Below are 23,350 nucleotides of genomic sequence, written 5' to 3' on the forward strand. Positions count from 1 at the left end.
TGGACTTAAAGATCACATAGTTACTTAAAGCTGCCAGATTTGTATTCTTTTATCACAAAGACCAGCCACTAGGAATGGATTGAGGTTTCCATTCTCTCTCCTTATGGAAAAAGGATGCAGCCCAAAGCAGGTTTTGAGTCTTCCAGCATCTCTTCAATCTGTTCAAGTAGTACCAGTGGATTCCAAAAATCAAACTGAATGTGTTAGGCAACAGAAAATGAGGAATGAAAACAGTTAGGAAAAAAAAAAAGTGAAATCTACATGACACAGGGTTTACACTGGCTGCTATTTGGGCTTTATACCAGCTGCAGTAGAACAAAAAGGCAGCTGATCTGTGAGAAGGCAGATGTCATGGCCAGACAACACCTGCCCTGAAATAGAAAGCCCTGTTAGTCACAGATTTCTAGGTGAATTTGTATCAGACCAGTGCTTTCATCTGACCCTATTTTTGATCTGATAAAAATAGTATATTCCTGGACCACAAACAGGCTTGTGAAACCAAAGAGTTTCAACAGCCTTTGTGTAGAACATTTGCATGCTGCTGTACCAGTACCAGGTATGAACTGAATGGAGCAGCTGTTAATACCCTGCACATGAAGGTAAGAGTAATCTGAGGTTTTAAAGAAAGCTTTGTCTCCAGACCACTGAGAAAAAAAGAAATAAAACTAACTGGTAAAGAAACAAGGAAACTGGTTCTGGACCACATTCTAGTTTCAACAATGCCAAGAGTCTGGGTGTTTTTAATGTCATGAAAGACTTCAGTGTAAACTGATGGCATCATGAGTAAACAAAGTTCTGGCTTTCATCTTTAGGGGACAGAATGGAACAGGATCAATTTTAGAGGATATACTTTCTCATAGAAAGGATAGATTCTAATAATGTGATTCTACGATTCTATCTGAAAGGCCAAATAACAGATATAAAAGTAAACTGAAACTTACAATTTACTGTCAGTTCAATTACTGAATTCTTAATCCTTTTTTAGTCCCTTAGAGACAAAATGCTAGCTTTGCCCTGCAGTGGCATGTCAGTTAGAATTATCAAAATGCAGATTTTAGACTAGAAAATGGCCCAATGACCTTCTCAGCCCAGAGCTCCTTCAAGATGACAGCTATGCAAACTGCTATATATTGACTATTGGTTGTGTCATCCTTTATTATTATTATTATTATTACTATTACTATTACTATTACTATTACTATTATTCAAGCTAGTGGTTTCACCTCTGAAGTTTAGAAACTACTTTCTACCTCATAACCACAGTACTCAGAATGTCATGAAGTGACCATAAGATCAGTAGAAGCCCAGATTGTATTTCACAGAATCATAGAATCAGTCAGGGTTGGAAGGGACCACAAGGATCATCGAGTTCCAACCCCCCTGCCATGGGCAGGGACACCCTATGGTGGACCAGGCTGACCACAGCCTCATTCAGCCTGGCTTTAAACACCTCCAGGGATGGGGCCTCAACCACCTCCTTGGACAACCCATTCCAGGCTCTCACCATGCTCATGGTGAACGACTTCCTCCTTGCGTCCAGGCTGAATCTCCCCACCTCCAGCTTTCCTCCATTCCCCCTAGTCCTGTCATTCCCTGATATCCTAAAAAGTCCCTCCCCAGCTTTTTTGTAGGCCCCCTTCAGATACTGGAAGACCACAATAAGATCACCTCAGAGCCTCCCCATATCTGGAACCATGATATTTGAAAAGCAGATGCTGTCTTCCTCTGTTTACACTGAGATCAGGCCATCTGTGGAGAGATTACTTGGTAATCAACCAGAGGAGACAATCTAAGTGAAAAATCTCTTTTATTGCTGCCAGTGAAGGAGGTGACCGAACCATAGATGACCTGGATGAGGGCATGGAGTCAGTCATCAGCAAGTTTGCAGATGACACTAAGCTGGGGGCAGATGTGGCTGGGTTGGAGGGCAGAAGGGCTCTGCAGTGGGACCTTGACCGCCTGGACAGATGGGCAGAGTCCAATGGGATGGGGTTCAATAGCTCCAAGTGCAGGGTGCTGCACTTTGGCTACAACAATCCCATGCAGAGATACAGGCTGGGGACAAAGTGGCTGGAGAGCAGCCAGACAGAGAGGGATCTGGGGGTGCTGATTGATACCTGCCTGAACATGAGCCAGCAGTGTGCCCAGGTGGCCAAGAGAGCCAGTGGCATCCTGGCCTGCATCAGGAATGGTGTGACCAGCAGGAGCAGGGAGGTCATTCTGCCCCTGTACTCTGCACTGGTTAGACCACACCTTGAGTACTGTGTTCAGTTCTGGGCCCCCCAGTTTAGGAGGGACATTAAGATGCTTGAGTGTGTCCAGAGAAGGGCAATGAGGCTGGGGAGAGGTCTTGAGCACAGCCCTACGAGGAGAGGCTGAGGGAGCTGGGGTTGGTTAGCCTGGAGAAGAGGAGGCTCAGGGGTGACCTCATTGCTGTCTACAACTACCTGAGGGGTGGTTGTGGCCAGGAGGAGGTTGCTCTCTTCTCTCAGGTGGCCAGCACCAGAACGAGAGGACACAGCCTCAGGCTGCGCCAGGGGAGATTTAGGCTGGAGGTGAGGAGAAAGTTCTTCACTGAGAGAGTCATTGGCTACTGGAATGGGCTGCCCGGGGAGGTGGTGGAGTCGCCGTCCCTGGGGCTGTTCAAGGCAGGATTGGATGTGGCACTTGGTGCCATGGTCTGGCCTTGAGCTCTGTGGTAAAGGGTTGGACTTGATGATCTATGAGGTCTCTTCCAATCCTAATAATACTGTGATACTGTGATATTTGTACCTCATAGCTGTTGTTTCAATCTTTTTTCTTTTTTAAAGGACTCCAAACTTTTACTTGAATATTTGAAGAGCAAAATGTAGTGGCACCATTGCTTATCTATGGCAGCCTTAGGAAAGAAATGGGTTAAATTTTGCTTCCAGTAAAACCACTGTAAAGTGGTGTACTTCTGTTTGATGCAGAGAAACACTTGCACTTAAACAAACCTAGTTGAGAAGTGACAGCAGGATGTACCCAGTAGCAAAACCCTGGAAGCTAAGCTGCAGAAACCATGTGCAGGTACTACTCCTCTATACTTCTCTCCCCAGACAACTATGGTACAAAGAACACATCAGTTAAATTCAGACAGATGGAAAAAGGGGCCAACAAAAGACTGGATCTGTGCCAACACCTACACTATTGCTGAACAAGGCCAATGCAAGCCAGAACAACTTATCCTTGGTTATTGCTAAAATTGCCTTGAACATTTTTCTCATATTTTAGTGCTGAAAAATAACTTGGTTGTGCAAATAAGTACAGGTATAAAGCTATAGATCAGGTAGTAGGAAAACAAGTTACAAAACATCTGAGGTGCTGGAACGTGTCCAGAGAAGGGCGACAAAGCTGGTGAGGGGCCTGGAACACAAACCCTATGAGGAGAGGCTGAGGGAGCTGGGGGTGTTTAGCCTGGAGAAGAGGAGGCTCAGGGCTGACCTCATTGCTGTCTACAACTACCTGAAGGGAGGCTGTAGCCAGGTGGGGGTTGGTCTCTTCTCCCAGGCAACCAGCAACAGAACAAGGGGACACAGTCTCAAGTTGTGCCAGGGGAGGTCTAGGCTGGATGTTAGGAGGAAGTTCTTCATGGAGAGAGTGATTTGCCATTGGAACTGTCTGCTCAGGGAGGTGGTGGAGTCACCATCCCAGGAGGTGTTCAAGCAAAGACTGGATGAGGCACTTAGTGCCATGGTCTAGTTCACTGGCTGGGGCTGGGTGCTAGGTTAGACTGGCTGATCTTGGAGGTCTCTTCCAACCTGGTTGATTCTATGATTCTATGATCTGGCACACAAGGCAAACTCTGGGATAAGGTAGAGGCCTGGAAAGGAGGTGGAAGTATCATTGGGAGTCTCTCCTGGGGACTCTGCTTTCTAGCAGGGATGCTGTGTTTCTGAATTAATTTTTAACTTGTGTATTATTGTATGTAGCTGTAAATACTGTAAACATCTGCTTGTATATTGTGCTAAGCTGTAAATACACAGCTTAATTTCCTTAACTTCCAGCTCGGTTGAGTCTAGTCTGGGTGATTTCATGAGAGTGTGTGTGCGGGGCGAGTTAAAACCCAAACTGTCACAAGGAGAAACTGGAATAATCATAGAATCACAGAATCATAGAATCAAGCAGGTTGGAAGAGACCTCCAAGATCAGCCAGGCCAACCTAGCACCCAGCCCCAGCCACTCAACTAGACCATGGCACTAAGTGCCTCATCCAGGCTTTTCTTCAACACCTCCAGGGACGGTGCCTCCACCACCTCCCTAGGCAGCCCATTCCAATGCCAATCACTCTCTCTGTGAAGAACTTCTTCCTAACATCCAGCCTAGACCTCCCCTGCCAAGGCTTAAGACTGTGTCCCCTTGTTCTGTTGCTGGTTGCCTAGGAGAAGAGACCAACCCCCACCTGGCTACAGCCTCCCTTCAGGTAGTTGTAGACAGCAATGAGGTCACCCCTGAGCCTCCTCTACTCCAGGCTAAACAACCCCAGCTCCCTCAGCCTCTCCTCATAGGGTTTGTGTTCCAGGCCTTTCACCAGCCTTGTTGTCCTTCTCTGGACACATTCCAGCACCTCAACATCTCTCTTGAATTGAGTGTGGCCCAGTCTGGGTAAACTCCAGCATTACAAAACAGCAGCAATCCTGAGAAGCAACTGTTTCAAGGCCAGGTAAATTCACTTTTGTGCCATAAAAGTTGTGCAGTTAATAATTTTCTTGAATCATCCCTGACACTCCAATACAGAGAAGTTGGTTGTATGAGATGCTGAAGCTGCTTTCAAATATATGCTATCCATCACTGGATAGCATCTGATCTAAGCTTATAAAATGCAGTTGCACGTGTCAGGAAAGCAACATTTTCCTCCCTCAGATGTAAGAGTAATTTTCTCAGTAGTTGAAGATACTGCTTCCTTTGGCATGACTTCCAAAAAGATCTTGTCCCATTACTAAATTTTGTCTGCCTGCTGTCCCTTACTTCTTCCTTAATCAATTCCTCTTCAACTGAACCTGACAGCCCTGCAGTTAACTGAGCATCTTAAACACAACAGTTGCTGGGTACTACCACAGCTTTGGGTGGCATCACCTGAACCTGCCCACCTTTCCCTTTAGACAGGGCATATGCTGCTTTACTTTCATATCTTCCTTTGGGCTTCATCTGGAAATCTGTCACAGCAGCCAGTAACATTTGTACCTTTTATTCTGTTTTTCAATTTTTTTCCTGGGTGTGCAGCATGTTTGATTCCAGAAACATCCTGGAGTCAACAGGCATGCCTCCAGAGTCAATACTGAGCATCAGGGAGTGGATTTATCTGGGAATCCAAAGCCTGCATTCTCTCAGCACAGCGAGGAAAAGAAAAATTACTTGTAACGAACAGAAGCAGTAAAACCTGCATCCAAAGCATACAGAAGCGAGTATTTTGCAATCAGACTCACATCTGGAAAACCATTTTCTGCATATGAGAAAAATTATCCTCTTCCTGCTAGTACATCTCAATTTATTTTAAGGAAACTCTTAACTGTTACGGATTGTGGTGGTGAATAAAGTGAAGCGGTTTTGAAAGCTCTTTCTGTAAGCTCTGCTCAATGTGTTTGAAAAGCTCTCCTCTGCTCTTGTTGTTAGCCTTAACTACAAGACAGTATGTATTATTATTTTATTCTTGCAGCTTGCACCTGTCTACAATTAGGTAGTTATCATAATTCTTTGATTAATCATCACTGATTATATATTAGAGCTACTGAGTATTACTGAATATTGTACTAGAATACAGTAGGATGAGGGAGGTTATTCTTCCCCTGTACTCGACACTGGTCAGCCCACACCTTGAGTGCTGTGTCCAGTTCTGGGCCACACTCAATTCAAGAGTAATGTTGAGGTGCTGGAACTTGTCCAGAGAAGGGCAACAAAGCTGGTGAAAGGCCTGGAACATAAACCCTACGAGGAGAGGCTGAGGGAGCTGGGGGTGTGCAGCCTAGAGAAGAGGAGGCTCAAGGCTGACCTCATTGCTGTCTACGACCACCTGAAGGGAGGCTGGAGCCAGGTGGGGGTTGGTCTCTTCTGCCAGGCACCTAGCAATAGAACAAGGGGACACAGTCTCAAGTTGTGCTGGGGGAAGTATAGGCTGGATGTTAGGAGGAAGTTGTTGGCAGAGAGAGTGATTGGCATTGGAATGGGCTGCCCAGGGAGGTGACGGAGTCACCATCCTTGGAGGTGTTCAAGAAAAGCCTGGCTGAGGCACTTCGTGCCATGGTCTAGTTGACTGGCTAGGGCTGGGTGCTAGGTTGGACTGGATGATGTTGGAGGTCTCTTCCAACCTGCTTGATTCTATGATTCTAGATTGAGTTCACTTAGTGATAAATGATATTATGTTCATAGAATATATCTGAGTTGTGGAAGATTTGTATGCTGAATTCAAGCTCACTCTGGTGCAAAACAAAGCCCGTGACAAATTTAGAAACTTAAGGTTAACTTAAGTTTAGCATAGTGACTTAAGATAGAGCTTAGCCGTGCTGTTTGTTGGGGATTACTGTGTGCATGTGGCACTGTCCAACAGAGTAAATGCTACAATTTTTCACTGACATGTTACAGGCTGAAAAATCATAATTCATGTGCAATAAAAAATCCTTCATTTTGCACACTGTTGGGAGGCAAAAATGAAAAAAAAGAGGGAAAAAACCAGCAAGTGTAACATCGAGAGAGAAAGACTAATTGTATGGACAGGACAACTGTATTACTGCATCCCAGCATCTCTCCATAAAACCAAGGTAGCACTATGGTGTCCTGTCTATTTTCTTCTAATGTGATATCCTCATGCTCCAGTAGTCATCCATATTTACCCTACCCATTGAGCCATACCTATATAAACTCCCAGATTTTCCAAATGGTGTCAAAATGGAAGCAAATTACTGCTTTACAGCCTTGATCAAAAGCTAACAAAATGAAGGTTTTGTTATCTATAAACTGCTGAACAAAGCTATGGATTAAGCTGCTGCTAAGTATACTCACTACATTTAGAGACATTCTGTCAGACATCTAGTGGAACTTATGGCATTATCAGTTCCTATCTAAACAGATACTTTTAACTGTATGTGCTTGGTGTTTTGTAGACAATGGGGAGCTCATTCTGACTGCTGTCAAATCTGAACAGAGTTTACACAGGTAACAGCACTGAGCTCAAACCAGTGTATGGTATCATAGAATCATAGAATCAACCAGGTTGGAAGAGAGCTCCAAGATCATCCAGTCCAACCTATCCCCCAGTCCTATTCAGTCAACTAGACCATGGCACTAAGTGCCTCATCCAGTTGTTGTAGACTATTCTCAGCATTCATTAACTCAAGAAACAAAACCAACTTAGTCATGTTCTGTGCAACACCTGAATAGCTTGAGCATGAGTCAAACTCACACTTTTTTGTAATTCCTGGGCAAAAGTTACAAGCATGAAAGGGCAGAGGATACAATTAAGTAGAAAGAATTGCAAGGTGGTATGTTTAAGTGATAGTTATCAACTTTACAAGTGCCTGCAACGGAAAAACTGGGAAAGATAATGAGTACAAAAAACGAAGGGCTGGAGAGTGTGGATCACAAACTGAGTAACGATGTGTTACTGCAAAAATGGGCAGATGTATGCAAGAATATGGCTTGTAAGAAGCAAATTTTCTTTTCTCTCAACAGTCTGAAATGTTTGCACAGTAAGCTGGAGTCACAGATGTGAAATTAATCTCTGCAAGAGAGTAAGAATATGACTTAAATCATTTAGAAAACATGAAAGGCTAAGTGAATTGGGACCGTTAAATGCGATAAGAAAGACTGGAGGAGGGACACAATAACAACCATCACTTGCAAAATGTTTTTTTTTCCAGCAGAAAGGTGTCAGGTTACACAACCTCCAATAGTTCTGGGAGATTTTCAATAACTGATGAGCCAAATGTACGCCAGGAGTAACACAAAGATCCTGCCTAGGCAGTAATGTATGTCAGGAGTGATACAAAGATCCTGCCTAGGCAGTAGAGGATGGACTATCACCTCAAGGTCACCTGGGGATCTGTGACTTCACAGTATCATCACAGTATCATCAGGGTTGGAAGAGACCTCACAGATCATCAAGTCCAACCCTTTACCACAGAGCTCAAGGCTAGACCATGGCACCAAGTGCCACGTCCAACCTTGCCTTGAAGTGCCCCAGGGACGGCGACTCCACCACCTCCCCGGGCAGCCCATTCCAGTGTCCACTTTTTTTTTTTCTGTCTACTTCACTGAAGGTAGACAGAAAAAGTCTGCAAAACACATCTCAGGCTAAGTGCAGCTCCTCAGATGATTTAACTGCAAAAGTAGCATTTGTTCACTTACTCAAACATGCCTTGGAAGATCCCTACAACTACCTGTGACGTTCACTCAACCTCATAGCAAAACAGTAGAATTAACTTTGGAAAACACTTAAAAGGAAGAATTTCTTTATACAGTATGATTCTGAAAGACCACAAAGGTACAGCCAACATATTACAGCTTCAAAAGAAAGGCAAATTTCATCAGAAAGCTGCTGCAAAAATTTGCTCATTCACTCCTAAATAAACATAGAATTAAAAATAAAACCAGAAAGAAATATTCAAGCTTACTGTTTCACCAGTTTTTCCAATGTTTCCTTGGTCTCCTTGTTCTCCCTGTTAAATGTAGAAAACAGATGATGGACTTCATTAGAAAAGTAATTTCTTTCATATGTGTATATGAAAGTCCTCTCTTTTCCTAGGAGCCTCTTATTTTCTAAATGGCATCTGACAGTTAAAACTCTAAGAAAGAAAATTAAGCAACCAGTAAAAATAAATTTGGTTGTGGGTTTCTTTTTTTTGATGAGTACTTTTAATTTAGTAAAAAGATGTCCTCATGTATTTAGGGCTTGTCCACAAAAATGAAAACTATGTATTAAGGGCTCAGCAAATACACTGTCAGCAAATGCTATAAATGACCAATTAAGTTTTTATTTAAGCTTGCCTTTCAGTGTATTACTTTCTTTCACAACTGTTTCAGAAGTCAATGTTAACTCTGCACAGTGCAATTTTAGTTTTGCTATGAAATACTAAGAAAGCTTTGAACTATATTTTAATAAACTTCCACCCCTTCCCCACTCCCCTAAAAGTTTGTAACTGGCATAAAGCATTACATCAACTGCTTCTGTTCTCCTTAATGATGCTGCTTTGTGCTTTGCAAATGGAAACTGGGTATATACACACTGTTAATTATCCAATTACAACTACAATCTCAGTGCCCCAACAAACACTGGTTTGGATACAATTTCACAGTATCACCAAGGTTGGAAGAGACCTCATAGATCATCAAGTCCAACCCTTTACCACAGAGCTCAAGGCTAGACCATGGCACCAAGTGCCACGTCCAATCCTGCCTTGAACAGCTCCAGGGACGGCGACTCCACCACCTCCCTGGGCAGCCCATTCCAGTGTCCAATGACTCTCTCAGTGAAGAGCTTTCTCCTCACCTCCAGCCTAAATTTCCCCTGGCATAGCTTGAGGCTGTGTCCTCTCATTCTGGTGCTGGCCACCTGAGAGAAGAGAGCAACCTCCTCCTGGCCACAACCTCCCTTCAGGTGGTTGTAGACAGCAATAAGGTCACCCCTGAGCCTCCTCTTCTCCAGGCTAACCAACCCCAGCTCCCTCAGCCTCTCCTCGTAGGGCTGTGCTCAAGGCCTCTCCCCAGCCTCATCGCCCTTCTCTGGACACGCTCAAGCATCTCAATGTCCCTCCTAAACTGGGGGGCCCAGATCTGAACACAGTACTCAAGGTGTGGTCTAACCAGTGCAGAGTACAGGGGCAGAATGACCTCCCTGCTCCTGCTGACCACACCATTCCTGATGCAGGCCAGGATGCCACTGGCTTTCTTGGCCACCTGGGCACACTGCTGGCTCATGTTCAGGCGGGTATCAATCAGTACCCCCAGAGCCTTTTATGTTTGGCTGCTCTCCAGCCACTCTGACCCCAGCCTGTATCTCTGCATGGGGTTGTTGTGGCCAAAGTGCAGCACCCGGCACTTGGAGTTATTTCCTCACACTGCAACTCAGCACTGAGTAATTCTGCTGCCATAAGCTACTCTTTCAAACTGCAGCACTTCATTTTATCCCCCCTTCACTGGGACTGCCCTGGATCAATTGCTGTCCACAGGCTCAGCCACCCCCACATCCCCACACCAATAGATCTCATCTTAGCTGGTGTTGTCTTTGCTCACACATTCCTGTGTCCTAAAGCTGCGTAATTCCCTTCTTTTCCAAAGTGACATGTTGCCAGAAAGCAGAATCACCAGTATGATAGCACTTTTTATTACATGGAAGCACATCCACTTATATCCTTGCATGAAATCACAGAATTTGAGAGTAATTTTGGCTGGGGAAAAAAACTTTAAGATCATCACATTCAAACATTATTGAACTCTATCCAGTTTGGTGCTAAACCATGTCCCTTGATGCATCTATGTGTTGTTTAAATACCACCAAGGATGAGGACTCAATGACCTTCCTAGGCAGCCTATTCCAGTGTTCGACAACCTTTTCAGTGAAGAAGTTTCTTCTAATACCCACACTAAACCTCCCCGATGCAACTTGAGGCCACTTCCTTTGGTCCTATTGCTTGTTACTAGGCAGAAGAGATCAACCCCCATTTTTCTACAGCCTCCTTTCAAGTAGTTATAGAGAGCAGTAAGTTTTGCCCTCAGCCTCCTTTCCTGGAGGCTGAACAACCCCAGTTCCCTCAGCCACTACTCAGAAGATCTGTTCTGCACTCCTCTCACCATCTTTGTTGTCCTTCTCTGGATCTGTTCCACAACCTCAATGTTGTGAGGGCCGCAAAACTGAACACAGTATCCAAGGTGTGGTCTCACCAGTGATGAGCACAGAGGAACAACCACTTCCCTGGCTCACAGATGTCACTGCTTTCTCTCAGAGGGATACCATCACAACTTGGTCAAGCTGACAAAGCCTCAGTGCCTTCCCTTCATGCCCTTCTGCATGAACTGCTGTGCCACAGCCTGACTGACATCCCATACCCTGCTAGACCACTTGGTCACTGACCTCCTTAAGGACTTTTTGAAAGGCATGGGTGTGCTTGTTGCACCAGCAATGCCTGTGCCTCACCTGCCTGTCCGATGAGAGCTTCCAGCTCAGTGGCTCTCTCCTCCCTGGCATTTCACTACCAAGGGAAACCACAGAGTCATACAATCATAGAGTCAACCAGGTTGGAAGACACCTCCAAGATCATCCAATCCAACCTAGCACCCAGCCCTATCCAGTCATCTAGACCATGGCACCATATGTGTCATCCAGGCTTTTCTTGAACACCTTCAGGGACAGTGACTCCACCACCTCCCTGGGCAGAACCGTCAGGAAATCACCTGTACACCAAGATCTATCCCTTTGCTGGTGGCCAGACCAGTTCCAAAGCAGATGCTCATCATGACCTCCTATTAGTTAGATACAGTGCCACTGTATATAGCAGTGTATAATTGTACACAGCTGACACTCCAAACACCTCATTTCACACATAAGGCCAGTGCTTACCTTCAAACCTTCTGGTCCAGCATCACCTGCATAACCTTTATGTCCTGGCTTTCCCTGAAATAATTATTAGAACAAAATATTGTAAATTTAAAATAATTATTAGAACAAAACATTGTAAATTTAAAATAATTATTAGAACAAAATCTTGTAAATTTTAAGCAGATAACCTCCTATCAGTTTCTGTGCTTATCCAAACACATGCACTCAAAAATGTACTGCTTAGTAATACTTAATACCAACATCTGAAGAAAATGTACTTATAAATCTACATCTGAAAACAGACTGTTGATGCTACAGCAAACACTAGCACACTAAGCAGATCCTGTTAACTCTTACAGGGCATACAACTGAGGAAAACCAGAAGCAATCTAAAACATATTAAGAAGACAAAAAGGCAAGGTCATGTTCTCTCCTAGTTAATTCCAGCAGAACAGGGACTCACACTAACAGAATTTGATGTTTGGACTTCAGAGATTAGTCATAGCTGTCCTTCCTCAACCAGACAAAATCAGCTCAAATATCCACTCTGTTCATCTAATTGTTTAAGCCTCGTCCCTCTCTACTAGCATTTTGCTACTGATAGATCTTGCTGCTATGATATTGTCTTCATAATATGTTGTTATGTGGAAGAAAACACAGGAACATCAACCATAGCAGGAGGCCATGAAGCTAGGAGATCTTGGAAGCATTTCACAACATCCAACCCTCCCTCCTGTCACTTGCACAGACTCACAAAAGCATACAAACCAGAATACTTTTCTCATGAATTTCCAGTTAGATGTTTATAACTGAATTATAAGACATAATTATGTCTTGTTTTCCCTCCAAGTAGACTTCCTCTGCAACATAAAACATGGCCTAGCCCTTTGGTTATATGAAGAGCATAGCCAAGCCTAGGTCAGCTTTCCCCATCTGCTGTGAGGCTCAAAGTAAAGGTGCAATGGACTGGAGATGGCTCTTGGACAAGTTGCTATTGAGATTGCTGAAGCCTGAAAACTGGGGGAAGAAATCTCATCATTTCAGTGATCCAGTATCAAAGCCATGCAGATTTCTGCTAAAAGGAAATGATCAGCTGTTGTTTCAGGAGACTGAAGAACTGCAGTCACAGGACCCTGTAATGACAGCTTTCCTTTTCATGTTGGGTCTTCTGAGACAAGAGCAACAAAAGTAACATATAATAAACAGGTTTTTTAGAAAAATATGTATTTTTCCCCATTTGGCTCTCTTGCCATGGCTGCTCTGTGCCTGGCTTTCAGAGTACAATGTGTGTGTTGGTTTCTGGCCACGTGAGAAATTGTCTATATGGCTTAATCTTACATTACTTTAGTAGGTTCTCTGACTTGTCATATTAATCCCTTTTTGTCTCTCTTGTTCTCGCTCTGCCTGCCTGAATGATTTCATTTTGCCCTGCAAGTTCCAACAAATATTGCTGGTTTAAGAACAGATTTTTTTGTTTAGATAGTGGAGTAAAACATGGCACAGCCATTAATGCAGGGAGAAAAGTTCTGAGAGAGTCAGGTAATGCAAGCCACATCTTTCCACAAGGTTTAGCAAAGAACAAGCCATGGGCTGCAGCAAGGTACTCTGTGATGTTTGGCTACTTTGCTGTAAAGAACCTTTGGTCTAAGAGAGCAAGACCAACATAAATGTCTTAAACTAGACAGCTAGTATCCAGTATTAACTACCTTGATAATTCTACTCCTATCAGAAGTGGAGTTACAACTTCTAACAGTTTCTTGGCTGTAGTACTCCAGCTATGTACTAGCTGCAAAGAACACACAACATAATGAGGGTCGATCAGAAAATGGAGTGGATTCAACTGGTAAAGCAATTTGAAACATACAGACTGGGCTTTAAACAAAACTGTAACACAACTGTGAGTTGCACATGGAGGAAATGTCACTGGCAGAAGGTTCAACTAGGGATGGCTTTTTTTCCTGCTTGCTAACCCTTGAGAAAATTGCTCTTCTAGGGCAAGATAATCCCAAAGGAAATAGCTTGTTTCCTAAAATATTACCTGGAATTTCTGACCTCCTTTTTTTTAGGAAATAACACCCACCTGTGCTCTCTTTCACCTCAAAATGGGTTGATATTTAATATAAATATCTCTCACTATCACTCTATTCCTAGGCTTTCACAAGATTCTCATATGCCTTTGGGCCACGGGAAGGCATATGCTGCCTCCAGAACATACTGCACTGGGGTAGTGGGGCAGCTTTGAGAGTACTTTCCTCTGTCTTCAGGAGGAACTGCTCACCTTCTGAGGGTATAAACACCAGCTCTTGTTTTACATATGTATCTCAGAAAGGAATCAATGCAATAACTCCCCTTTTACATTCTGGTTTAAAACAACCTTACCCTACTTTTAAAGGCATCATCTGCTCCAATAAGGAAGACAAAAACAAACAAATACAAAGTACCAACACTTGCACTGAGCTGAGACACACCAAAAGCTGCAGAGTTACTATATGGATAGTCTTTGAGAAGTCACTTTTTTAACATAGCATCTACTGCATTTTCACATGATAAAGGAAAACTAAATACATAGCAGCTTTTCTTTCTTTTATTTGTTTAAGAAGGGTTTATTTAGAAGAATCCAAGTATTTGACTTTGGAATAGAATGAGTGGGAAGGCTTGGAAAGGAATGAATTAAAAAAAAACATATGATCAGATTCAGCCCAAAAAACCTCTTCTTGAATTCAAGCAGGGTAGGTTCTTTCTGGGGGACCTGAGCTATATATCCTGAGTTCTCAAAGACAGCATCCTCATTTTGGGCTCCAGTTGTTTTATGCACATGGGAATTATTTTTTAAGCTGAGACCTGAGGACCAGAATGCAGTTTCATATTAATCTTCCATTTCAGTAGAGGATGATCTGTTTTTCTGGCAGCACTGGTCAGGTAGATTCAAAGAGTCTTTTTTAATCATGCACATTTTTTAAAGCAAATGTCAGAAATCAGTGCAGAGGTAGGGGGATATGTGTAAAAAAAATGAGGTGAAAATTTATGGCTGTCAGCTTGGCACACACCAAAATCTGAACACCTCTGCCCTCAAATCTACAGAGTAAAAGAGATGAGGAATTCCATGAGCACTAGAAACACACTCCATTGCTTTCTGAGAGAACACTAGAACAGTTTCATAAGTATAATCAAAAGTTTACATTATATTACCTCTAAGGATACTTAGTTTGGACAAACTAAGTCAGAGTAGTGGCTGGAAAGAGGATTAACCTATTAACCACACCTACAAACAGAGCCTGTAGGACAGGAGGCAAGGTTGCAATGAGACATAGGCAAAACATTCAGATAGAATGGTGAGAATGTCCATAAGACAGATAAAGGACTGAAGCAGATTGCTAAAGAGAATGAAGAATACCCACATCTGGATGCTGCAAAAAATGAATTAGAGGCATATCTGTCACTGAATGCATAGGTGACAAGTGATGATGCCTCAGGACTACTTTCTTCCCATGGATATTTAATTAGTACAGTGCTAATAGCTTTAATAGCATTTACTTTCAGGTGTAGTATTTACTGTTTTAAACTCCTTTCAAGGAAAATGGAAACAAAGGAAACAATGGAATCAAATGAATGTGAAACTGCAACCAAGCAAGTGTAATTTTAATATAGGGATATACTCCTCAGTTAAACTATATCAGATCTAATGACTTCACAGTTGCTCTCTTCTCTCAGGTGGCCAGCGCCAGAACGAGAGGACACAGCCTTAGGCTGCGCCAGGGGAGATTTAGACTCGAGGTGAGGAGGAAGTTCTTCACTGAGAGAGTCATTGGACACTGGAATGGGCTGCCCGGGGAGGTGGTGGAGTCACCGTCCCTGGGGCACTTTAAGGCAAGGTTGGACGTGGCACTTGGTGCCATGGTCTAGCCTTGAGCTGTGTGGTAAAGGGTTGGACTCGATGATCTGTGAGGTCTCTTCCAACCCTGATGATACTATGATACTACTATGATACTCTCTCTCCAATATAATCATACAGTCTATGTTACAAGTGGGAGTGAGGAACCAAGGCTAAGCAGAGATGAGAGCAGAGTTCAGAGCAGCAGTGTCAACAAGTTGGCCTGGAGCTATGAAACAGCTGGAGCCAGCAGAAGCTGCAGAATCCAGACAACAGCAGATGGGCCCTGAGATGAGGGAGCAGAGAAAACAGGCAGGGCTACCCATGAAGCAAAATTCCCATTTCTCCTATCTATCATTTCAGAAGGGGATGTTAGCCAGCAAGCTACTAAAAGAGTCTGGAAACTGCAGTTCTGGGGCCTGCCTCATATGCACACACTCTTTTCTCAACAGCTTCTTGTGAGGGATAGAAACCATAACACATGCCAACGGTGTGCACTTTTTCCATTGGGAGAAATCATAACCAACAACACTTTAGGTCGAACTGACCCCAAATAGATCTAAATTGAGTCTCCTTCTATGGAGATTGGGTCTTCCTCTATGGAAACTTTCAAGGCCAATCTGGATGTGTTCCTCTGTGATTTGTGTTAGATAGTATTGTCCTGCTCTGGCAGGGGGGTTGGACTTGGTGATCTCCTTGGGTCCCTTCCAACCCCTAAGATCTGTGATCCTGTAAGTTATTTCAGTGGGCTAAGTTACACATCAGTTTTTCCTTTTGGGTCACCTTGACACCATTTTATGGTGGCTTGTGCATGCCCAGAGACACAGACAACATGAAGATCGGTGCCAAATTGCCTATGAGACTCCCACTGTAGTGGCATCTTTTCCAATTACCACAGCACCAAATTGGAGATGCTGCCCAGCCATGAATCATAGAATCAAGCAGGTTGGAAGAGACCTCCAAGATCAGCCAGGCCAACCTAGCACCCAGCCCTGTCCAATCAACAAGACTATGGCACTAAGTGCCTCAGCCAGGTTTTGCTTCAACATCTCCAGGGACAGCAACTCCACCACCTCCCTGGGCAGCCCATTCCAATGCCAATCACTCTCTCTGCCAACAACTTCCTTCTAACATCCAGCCTAGACCACCCCCGGCGCAACTTGAGACTGTGTCCCCTTGTTCTGTTGCTGGTTGCCTGGAAGAAGAGACCAACCCCATCTGGCTCCAATCTCCTATAAGGTAGTTGTAGACAGCAATGAGGTCAGCCCTGAGCCTGCTCTTCTCCAGGCTGCACACCCCCAGCTCCCTCAGCCTCTCCTCACAGGGCTGTGTTCCAGTCCTCTCGCCAGCTTTGTTGCCCTTCTCTAGACATATTCCACTATCTCTTGAATTAAGGAGAATTGAATTCAAGGGAGAAGAAGTCCTGCTCAAGGAGGAGACGTAAAGCATGATGCAGCCAAAATAATTTCCACAAGGCTGTTGGTAGAAGCTGAGGCACATTAAGCTAAATATTGAACCAAGTCACAAAATGTTTTGAAATTCTGCTCATTTTTTTGTATGTTTTCCTCAGCTGGAAAAAAAATATTTTCTTTGTTTGTGGTTTCTTCTTTGGTTTGTTGGCTGGTTTTATGTTTGGTTGGTTGGTTTGGTTTCTTTTATTGGGTGGGTTTTTTTAAACACTTAATCTTTGTGGCAAATCTGTGTTTTAATGTTATTGCTAACAGAAAGCAAATACCCATCTTTGACCTGCAAATGAGCAGGAAAAATTATATAAGACAACATCTGCTTTAGAACCAAGAAACAATAGTAAGGACTCTCCCAGTGCAAGAAATAGGAACTCATCCAACATGAAGACCAAACCAGTGATTACCACACAAGCAAATCAAGTAAATGCAGATGGTCATATGGCTTGCAATAAACTGGCAACGTTCCTCTAGTCCCCAGAGCAGGACAGTATTCATTTTTACCTTAGAATTTTTCTAAAAGTAAGCTTCAAGCCCACTAAAACATTCTTAGACACAAGTGTATTTTTGTAGCTAACAGAACTGGCTGTTAGTTTTCAACTGTTATCTTTAAAAACATGTCAGCACAAACAGCATTAAGACATTTCAGCTCTATTGTTTTCAGCAACTGTCTACCAGATCCATTTAAAATTTCATTCTTAAAGCATCAATTTCTTTATATTTCTCCCTGTGAGATGAGTCTCATTCTTCTCCAATTGAAATATTTTGAAATATCTGCTGGTTCAGTCCCTGGGAAGCACATGTTGGTTTGATCTGTCTGAAGGAGCACCATAAACAGCCTCACATTGACTCTTTCCTTTTCAAAAACTATTTAATTCGTGCACCATGGCTGTGATTTCCTTCCAAATCCTTCATATAGAAATCCATTTTCTCCTCCCAGTGCTGCCTGGAGCACATGCTGAGGAAGAAACACATTTATTCAGGGGATGGCCTTTTACTGTAGTTATTTCTCACGGTAAATGTATCTTTTAAAGCACTCTGCCCTAACAAAATTACTTATACTTACTCTTGGGCCAACTCCACCGACAGGTCCAGCTGGTCCTACTTCTCCCTGAAAGAAATCACAACTTCAGTAATCTTGATCCAAGCCTATCTTTTAAAAAAGGAAACCTGTAGATAGCTGAAATTCATAGAATCATAGAATCAACCAGGTTGGAAGAGACCTCCAAGATCATCCAGTCCAACCTATCCCCCAGCCCTAGCCAGTCAACTGGACCATGGCACTAAGTGCCTCATCGAGTCCCCTCTTGAAGACCTCCGAGGATGGTGCCTCCACCACCTCCCAGGGCAGCCCATTCCAATGCCAATCACTCTCTCTGGGAAGAACTTCCTCCTGTTGCCATTATCTCAAATTTGCTCCATATATGTTGTATGAGTTCATGTCTGATAGAAGTACTAGAAGACCAAGCTGATTTTGGATCTAATTTCATTATCCAGAAAGCCATGCTCTGTGTAGCCACTAGATGCACCCAGAAGGCTGTCAAACTGCCTACCATTAGAGCAGTATTTTCACAATTTTAAGTAGGAAAAGACTCAGCAATGATGGACCAACATCTCTGTCTACTCTGCAGTTACTCTCTCCTAGTTACATTTGACATTTCATGACTATTAAACTAGTAGAAACATTCCTGCTTTTCTCTTCCATGTTGCTATACACTAAGTCAAGACATTTTGTTAGGTTTTATATTTTTTTTCCTTTCCTTTTCCCCCCCCCGGGATGAAAGGAGAGTGGAGGTCAGCCTTGTAAGATGAAGAAAAGAATTGAGACAAGACTCTGTCTCTGTTGCAGAGTATACTGATATAATTACACTTGATGGGGGAACTGCAGTGTTAACTCTTCAGGGTTCACTCATTGCACAGCTACATTAAAGCATGAATCTGTATCAATGCTGTGTCAGGATGCTGTGCTGTGATAATTATATATTTTTATATATATATATATATATGTCCTCTGGAAGATTTTCTCCAGGTTTTAAAGTAAATGGTACAGCTTTTCAATTACAAGCCATAGGAAACAGCAGAATTAAGAAATCCTATTGGCAGCTTCCTAGCTTCCAACTAAAGAGATCTTTTTGCCACTGTTAGTTTTTATTTATCTATCATGGAAACCACAATTAAGCTCCTTGAAAGTCTAGAGGTCTGTTCCCAGAATCACTGATTGAAATATTTCCCATGTTAATTACTTCTAGCCTGAAAGACATGAGCTTTAGTTTTCACAAGGATGAATTAAGACTACTCCCTCAATTTGTAAGATGAAGAGCTGCCTTCCTCTCCCGTCAGTTAGTAGAGGTCTAATTGTTCACTTCAGTATAACTAAGATAATGTCATTAAACTGATAGATGGTTTGTAGCTCCCTATCACCCCACCAACACCCCCTCTTACCAGTTTAACTACAAGCACCACATCTGACTCTGTGCTCGTTGTGTGAGTGGTAAGGAAAAGAAACCAAGTAATGGATGCACAGCCCCAAAAGGCTACTAAAACATCTTCACAAAACGCAAAAGAAACTTGAAAGGTTGTGTGATGACACCATGATCACGGTATCACTGCTGTCTAACCCTCTTATCCCTCATAACTTCTTGTTTTAAACAATCTCTATCAGACAGCTCTTGCGTCTTACCTCAGCTCCTTTGGGGCCTTGTGGCCCTGGAGGCCCTCGGTCACCCAGAAGTCCCTAAACATATAAGCACAGAGAAAACTTGTATCAACAATCAGGCTGGTATCATTTCTTCTCTGTCATAAACCTGGACAGACATGAAAAATGAGACAGCAGACCTAATTTCTTACCATGGTCTTAGGATTTCCTTAAGGAAGTCAGGAGAAGAGAGAGCAGAATTTAAACATCTGCTGGATGTTTGAGTATCTTACACACTACTACTACTACTTTTTAATGGAGCAAAAGTATGATTCCTCTTTTTGAATCATAGAATCAACCAGGTTGGAAGAGACCTCCAAGATCATCCAGGCCAACCTATCACCAAGCCCTGTCCAATCAACTAGACCATGGCACTAAGTGCCTCAATCAGGGCTTTTCTTCAACACCTCCAGGGACAGTGACTCCACCACCTCCTGGGCAGCCCATCCCAATGGCAAATCACTCTGTCAAGAACTTCCTCCTAGCATGCCTTAGGGATTTGTTGGATCAAACATTAAACTCACGTTTCTGTAATGTAGTCTTTTTAAAAAGTGTTTGAGGTGAGCTGAGATTAAGTGGCTTGGGGGTAGGCAAATGCCTTTTAAAGAGAAACTTCATAGTTGTTTTGCAAGAGAAACTTGAGTGACTGTGATCTAGCTGTTGAATGGCAACAGGATCAGTATATGACTGTGCAGAACTCTTAACTGCTTAACACAGAATTTTCTGTTGTGTGTGTCTGAAATCTGAGGGTCTTGTTATACGTAGATGAAATCACAGAATCAACCAGGTTGGATCATCCAATCCAACCTATCACCCAGCCCTATCCAATCAACTAGACCATGGCACTAAGTGCTCCATTCAGTCTTTTCTTGAACACCTCCAGGGATGATGACTCCACCACCTCCCTGGGCAGCCCAGGAAGACTTAAAGCACACAGTCACACAAGGATTAAAGTAGAACCAGTGCAACTCTTACAGATCTTTGATTTAGGTAGTTTGCAGCATAACTTGTGATTAAATAATTGCAATGGAAATGAACTACAGAGTGAATTTAAACTACTAGCTCGTTCAAAACTACTTGTGATTTTCAGCTCTTATGTTTCTGTCAGGATCATAACCAGTTACCCAGAGATAAAACACCTTATCCTCTGCCAGCTCTGAGTTTCCATGACTGCTCACACCAGCATTTGTAAAACTTTGTTAAAATGACTTTGCAGCTAGTGGCGTGTCAAAAATCTCGTTCATCCCAGTTGCAATGGCAGTAATTGGTAAAAGCACTTGACTTGGCCTTGGACAAAAAAAAAGATAATCTGTGTAAACATATTATTAGTGTTCTGGGAAAGCTAAGCTGAACAATATCACATAAAGCAACAAGAACAAAGAAACTGCCCTTTAGGAGAGATATGATTAGCCTGTGAAGGAAGCAATGGTGGGAAAGTTCCAAGCGTAAGCTTTATTAATGGCTCACTAATGAAGCTGAAGTCTAGACAAAAGGTGCTGGCACCGCTCCAGAAGAGTTTACTTAGCACACAAAGTAAAATAGAACAGAAAACGGCACAGGCCACCTCAAGGTAGTTTCCTGAAAGAGTCTAGGACTGTTTCATATACCCCTCCAAAAATGACAGGACTTTTAGTAGCATTACATGAGCAATATTCTTGTGTAGTCACTGAAATTTTTCACTGACAGTTGTTTTATTCTAATGGCAAAGCAAATCAGGAGATATGGCTTTCAGTGCAATGTAATTGCACAGGGGTAATGTTAGAAACACTGCTACTGTATTCCATGGCATTTAAACAGATCTGCAAAAAAAAAGTCACAAGCTGTAAAATAAGCAGTAAAACTAAATGGAATTTCCATCTCCCTCTCAATATTTCAGGTGTCAAACAGAAAATTCAGATGATCATTAGACATGATAAAGTGTTTGGGGGAAAAAAATAGGGGGTCAGAAAAATGGAAGTGTCCTGCATTTCACATATAGAACTGTGCTAGTTTGAAGCAGGGTAGAATGTTTTGGCGAGAAGAACTAGATCATAGGCTGTGAAAGGAAAACAGTGGTGATGTCTACTCCCCTCAGAGTCTTGCTGAAGAAGAAACAAAAACATTAGATAACACTCTTGCCATTTTGTGGCGCTCTCGCTCTGGCTGCTGGCTGAGCAACATCTAGCTCCCTAACCTCACCTTCCACTCACCTTTGCTTCTTAACCTCTTGGCTGAACCTCTGTTCTTCTTTAGGACTGGGGTAAGGTTGAGAGGGGCAGGGGGAAGGTGCAGGGGTGGTTGAGAGCCCCTCCTGGGGACTCAGTTTTCTGGGAGGGGAGTTGTGTTTCTGTATTACTTCCACCTTGTGTATTTCTGTCTATAACTGTACATACTGTAAATATCTGCTTGTATATTGTGCTAGCTGTAAACAAATAGCTTCATTTATATTCCCAGAGCCTGCTGAGTCTAGTTGGGTATTTCTAAAGTGCGGGGGGGGGGGGGCAGGTAACACCCAAACCATCACAAGAACTTTACAGTTGACCATCCTTTCCAGAAGTGGCAAACTCGTAATAGTCACTTCTATTAAATCTGTTATCCAAACAAATACAAATGAGCAGAAGAAGGAAGTTCTTAACTACTTCCATCGTACAGCACACTGCTGGAAAAACTATAGTCATAGTCAGCATATTCTGACCATCATTTCTTCTCACTTCTCTCAGTTTCAGAGTATAAAGAGTTGCAAAAACAACATAGGAAACAAACTAAATTTTTTCAGAACTTCATAAAACCATTCTTCTTGTTCTTTTTAATGTGTTTATTATTTTATTTTTCAGTAAGTGGTGTACCAAGATCAAACACCTTCCAAAATCTTCTTTCCAAGCTCAGAAATATGCTGTAGACTAAGTTACGTAATGAATCCTTTGAATGTTATTTTAGAGGGGTCAGCTTTGCTGATTACTGCATCGATTTAGGTAAAATTGTCAATCCAGAACTTCTACTGGCATTTAGAGATGGCTAATGACACCCAGAGAGCTTAAACGTCTCACCAAGAGGCTGATTTCTTCCCATGCCAACTGCTAACAAAAGGTAACAAATATTTCCCTGCTTTCTTAGCTTTTAAAATGGGGGTTGCTTCTGAGGAAGTATAAACAAAGACAGGAGGAAAAGAGGAGCACAGTGAAAACAGTGTTCTAAAAATAAAATCTGGAAGATTTGTTTTTAAACTGCAGTCAATGCAAGACAGCTGGTGATCCTCCAAGCCAAATATTTGCAGTGATATGCAGCCCTGCTCCCTTAGTACTAGGAGCAGTGTAAGGATTTTTCCAGTTTGGTAATCTTCCTTCTCAAGTGTAAGTTCTCAACTCTATCTGATTAGAGAAGGCTAAGAAGACCAAATGTGCCTCAATCTTCTTCAGCTATGTCATTTCTGTATCAAAGGAATACAGTCTTAAACTTAGAATCATAGAATCAAGCAGGTTGGAAGAGACCTCCAAGATCAGCCAGGCCAACCTAGCACCCAGCCCTGTAAAATCAACTAGACCATGGCACTAAGTGCCTCAGCCAGGCTTTGCTTCAACACCTCCAGGGACGGTGACTCCACCACCTCCCTGGGCAGCCCATTCCAATGCCAATCACTCTCTCTGGCAACAACTTCCTCCTAACATCCAGCCTAGACCTTCCCCAGCACAATTTAAGACTGTGTCCCCTTGTTCTGTTGCTGGTTGCCTGGCAGAAGAGACCAACCCCCACCTGGCTACAGCCTCCCTTCAGGTAGTTGTAGACAGCAATGAGGTCAC

The 23,350-nt window shown here is 42.9% G+C and overlaps 1 protein-coding gene across 1 annotated transcript in view; it reads right to left on the reverse strand.

Annotated features, from left to right (window-relative positions):
• Nucleotides 1–23,350, reverse strand: part of COL24A1 (collagen type XXIV alpha 1 chain) — a 162,682-nt gene that overhangs the window by 67,799 nt on the left and 71,533 nt on the right. Inside the window, exons 21-24 of the mRNA XM_064147936.1 lie at nt 19,560–19,613; nt 17,946–17,990; nt 11,567–11,620; nt 8,625–8,669 (exon numbers count right to left, since the gene is read on the reverse strand). Coding sequence (XP_064004006.1) covers nt 8,625–8,669; nt 11,567–11,620; nt 17,946–17,990; nt 19,560–19,613 — 198 coding nt within the window. The remainder of the gene's footprint in view (nt 1–8,624; nt 8,670–11,566; nt 11,621–17,945; nt 17,991–19,559; nt 19,614–23,350) is intronic.

The sequence above is a fragment of the Pogoniulus pusillus genome, chromosome 8 (assembly GCF_015220805.1).
Source record: "Pogoniulus pusillus isolate bPogPus1 chromosome 8, bPogPus1.pri, whole genome shotgun sequence".
In the NCBI taxonomy this organism is placed as follows: Eukaryota; Metazoa; Chordata; class Aves; order Piciformes; family Lybiidae; genus Pogoniulus; species Pogoniulus pusillus.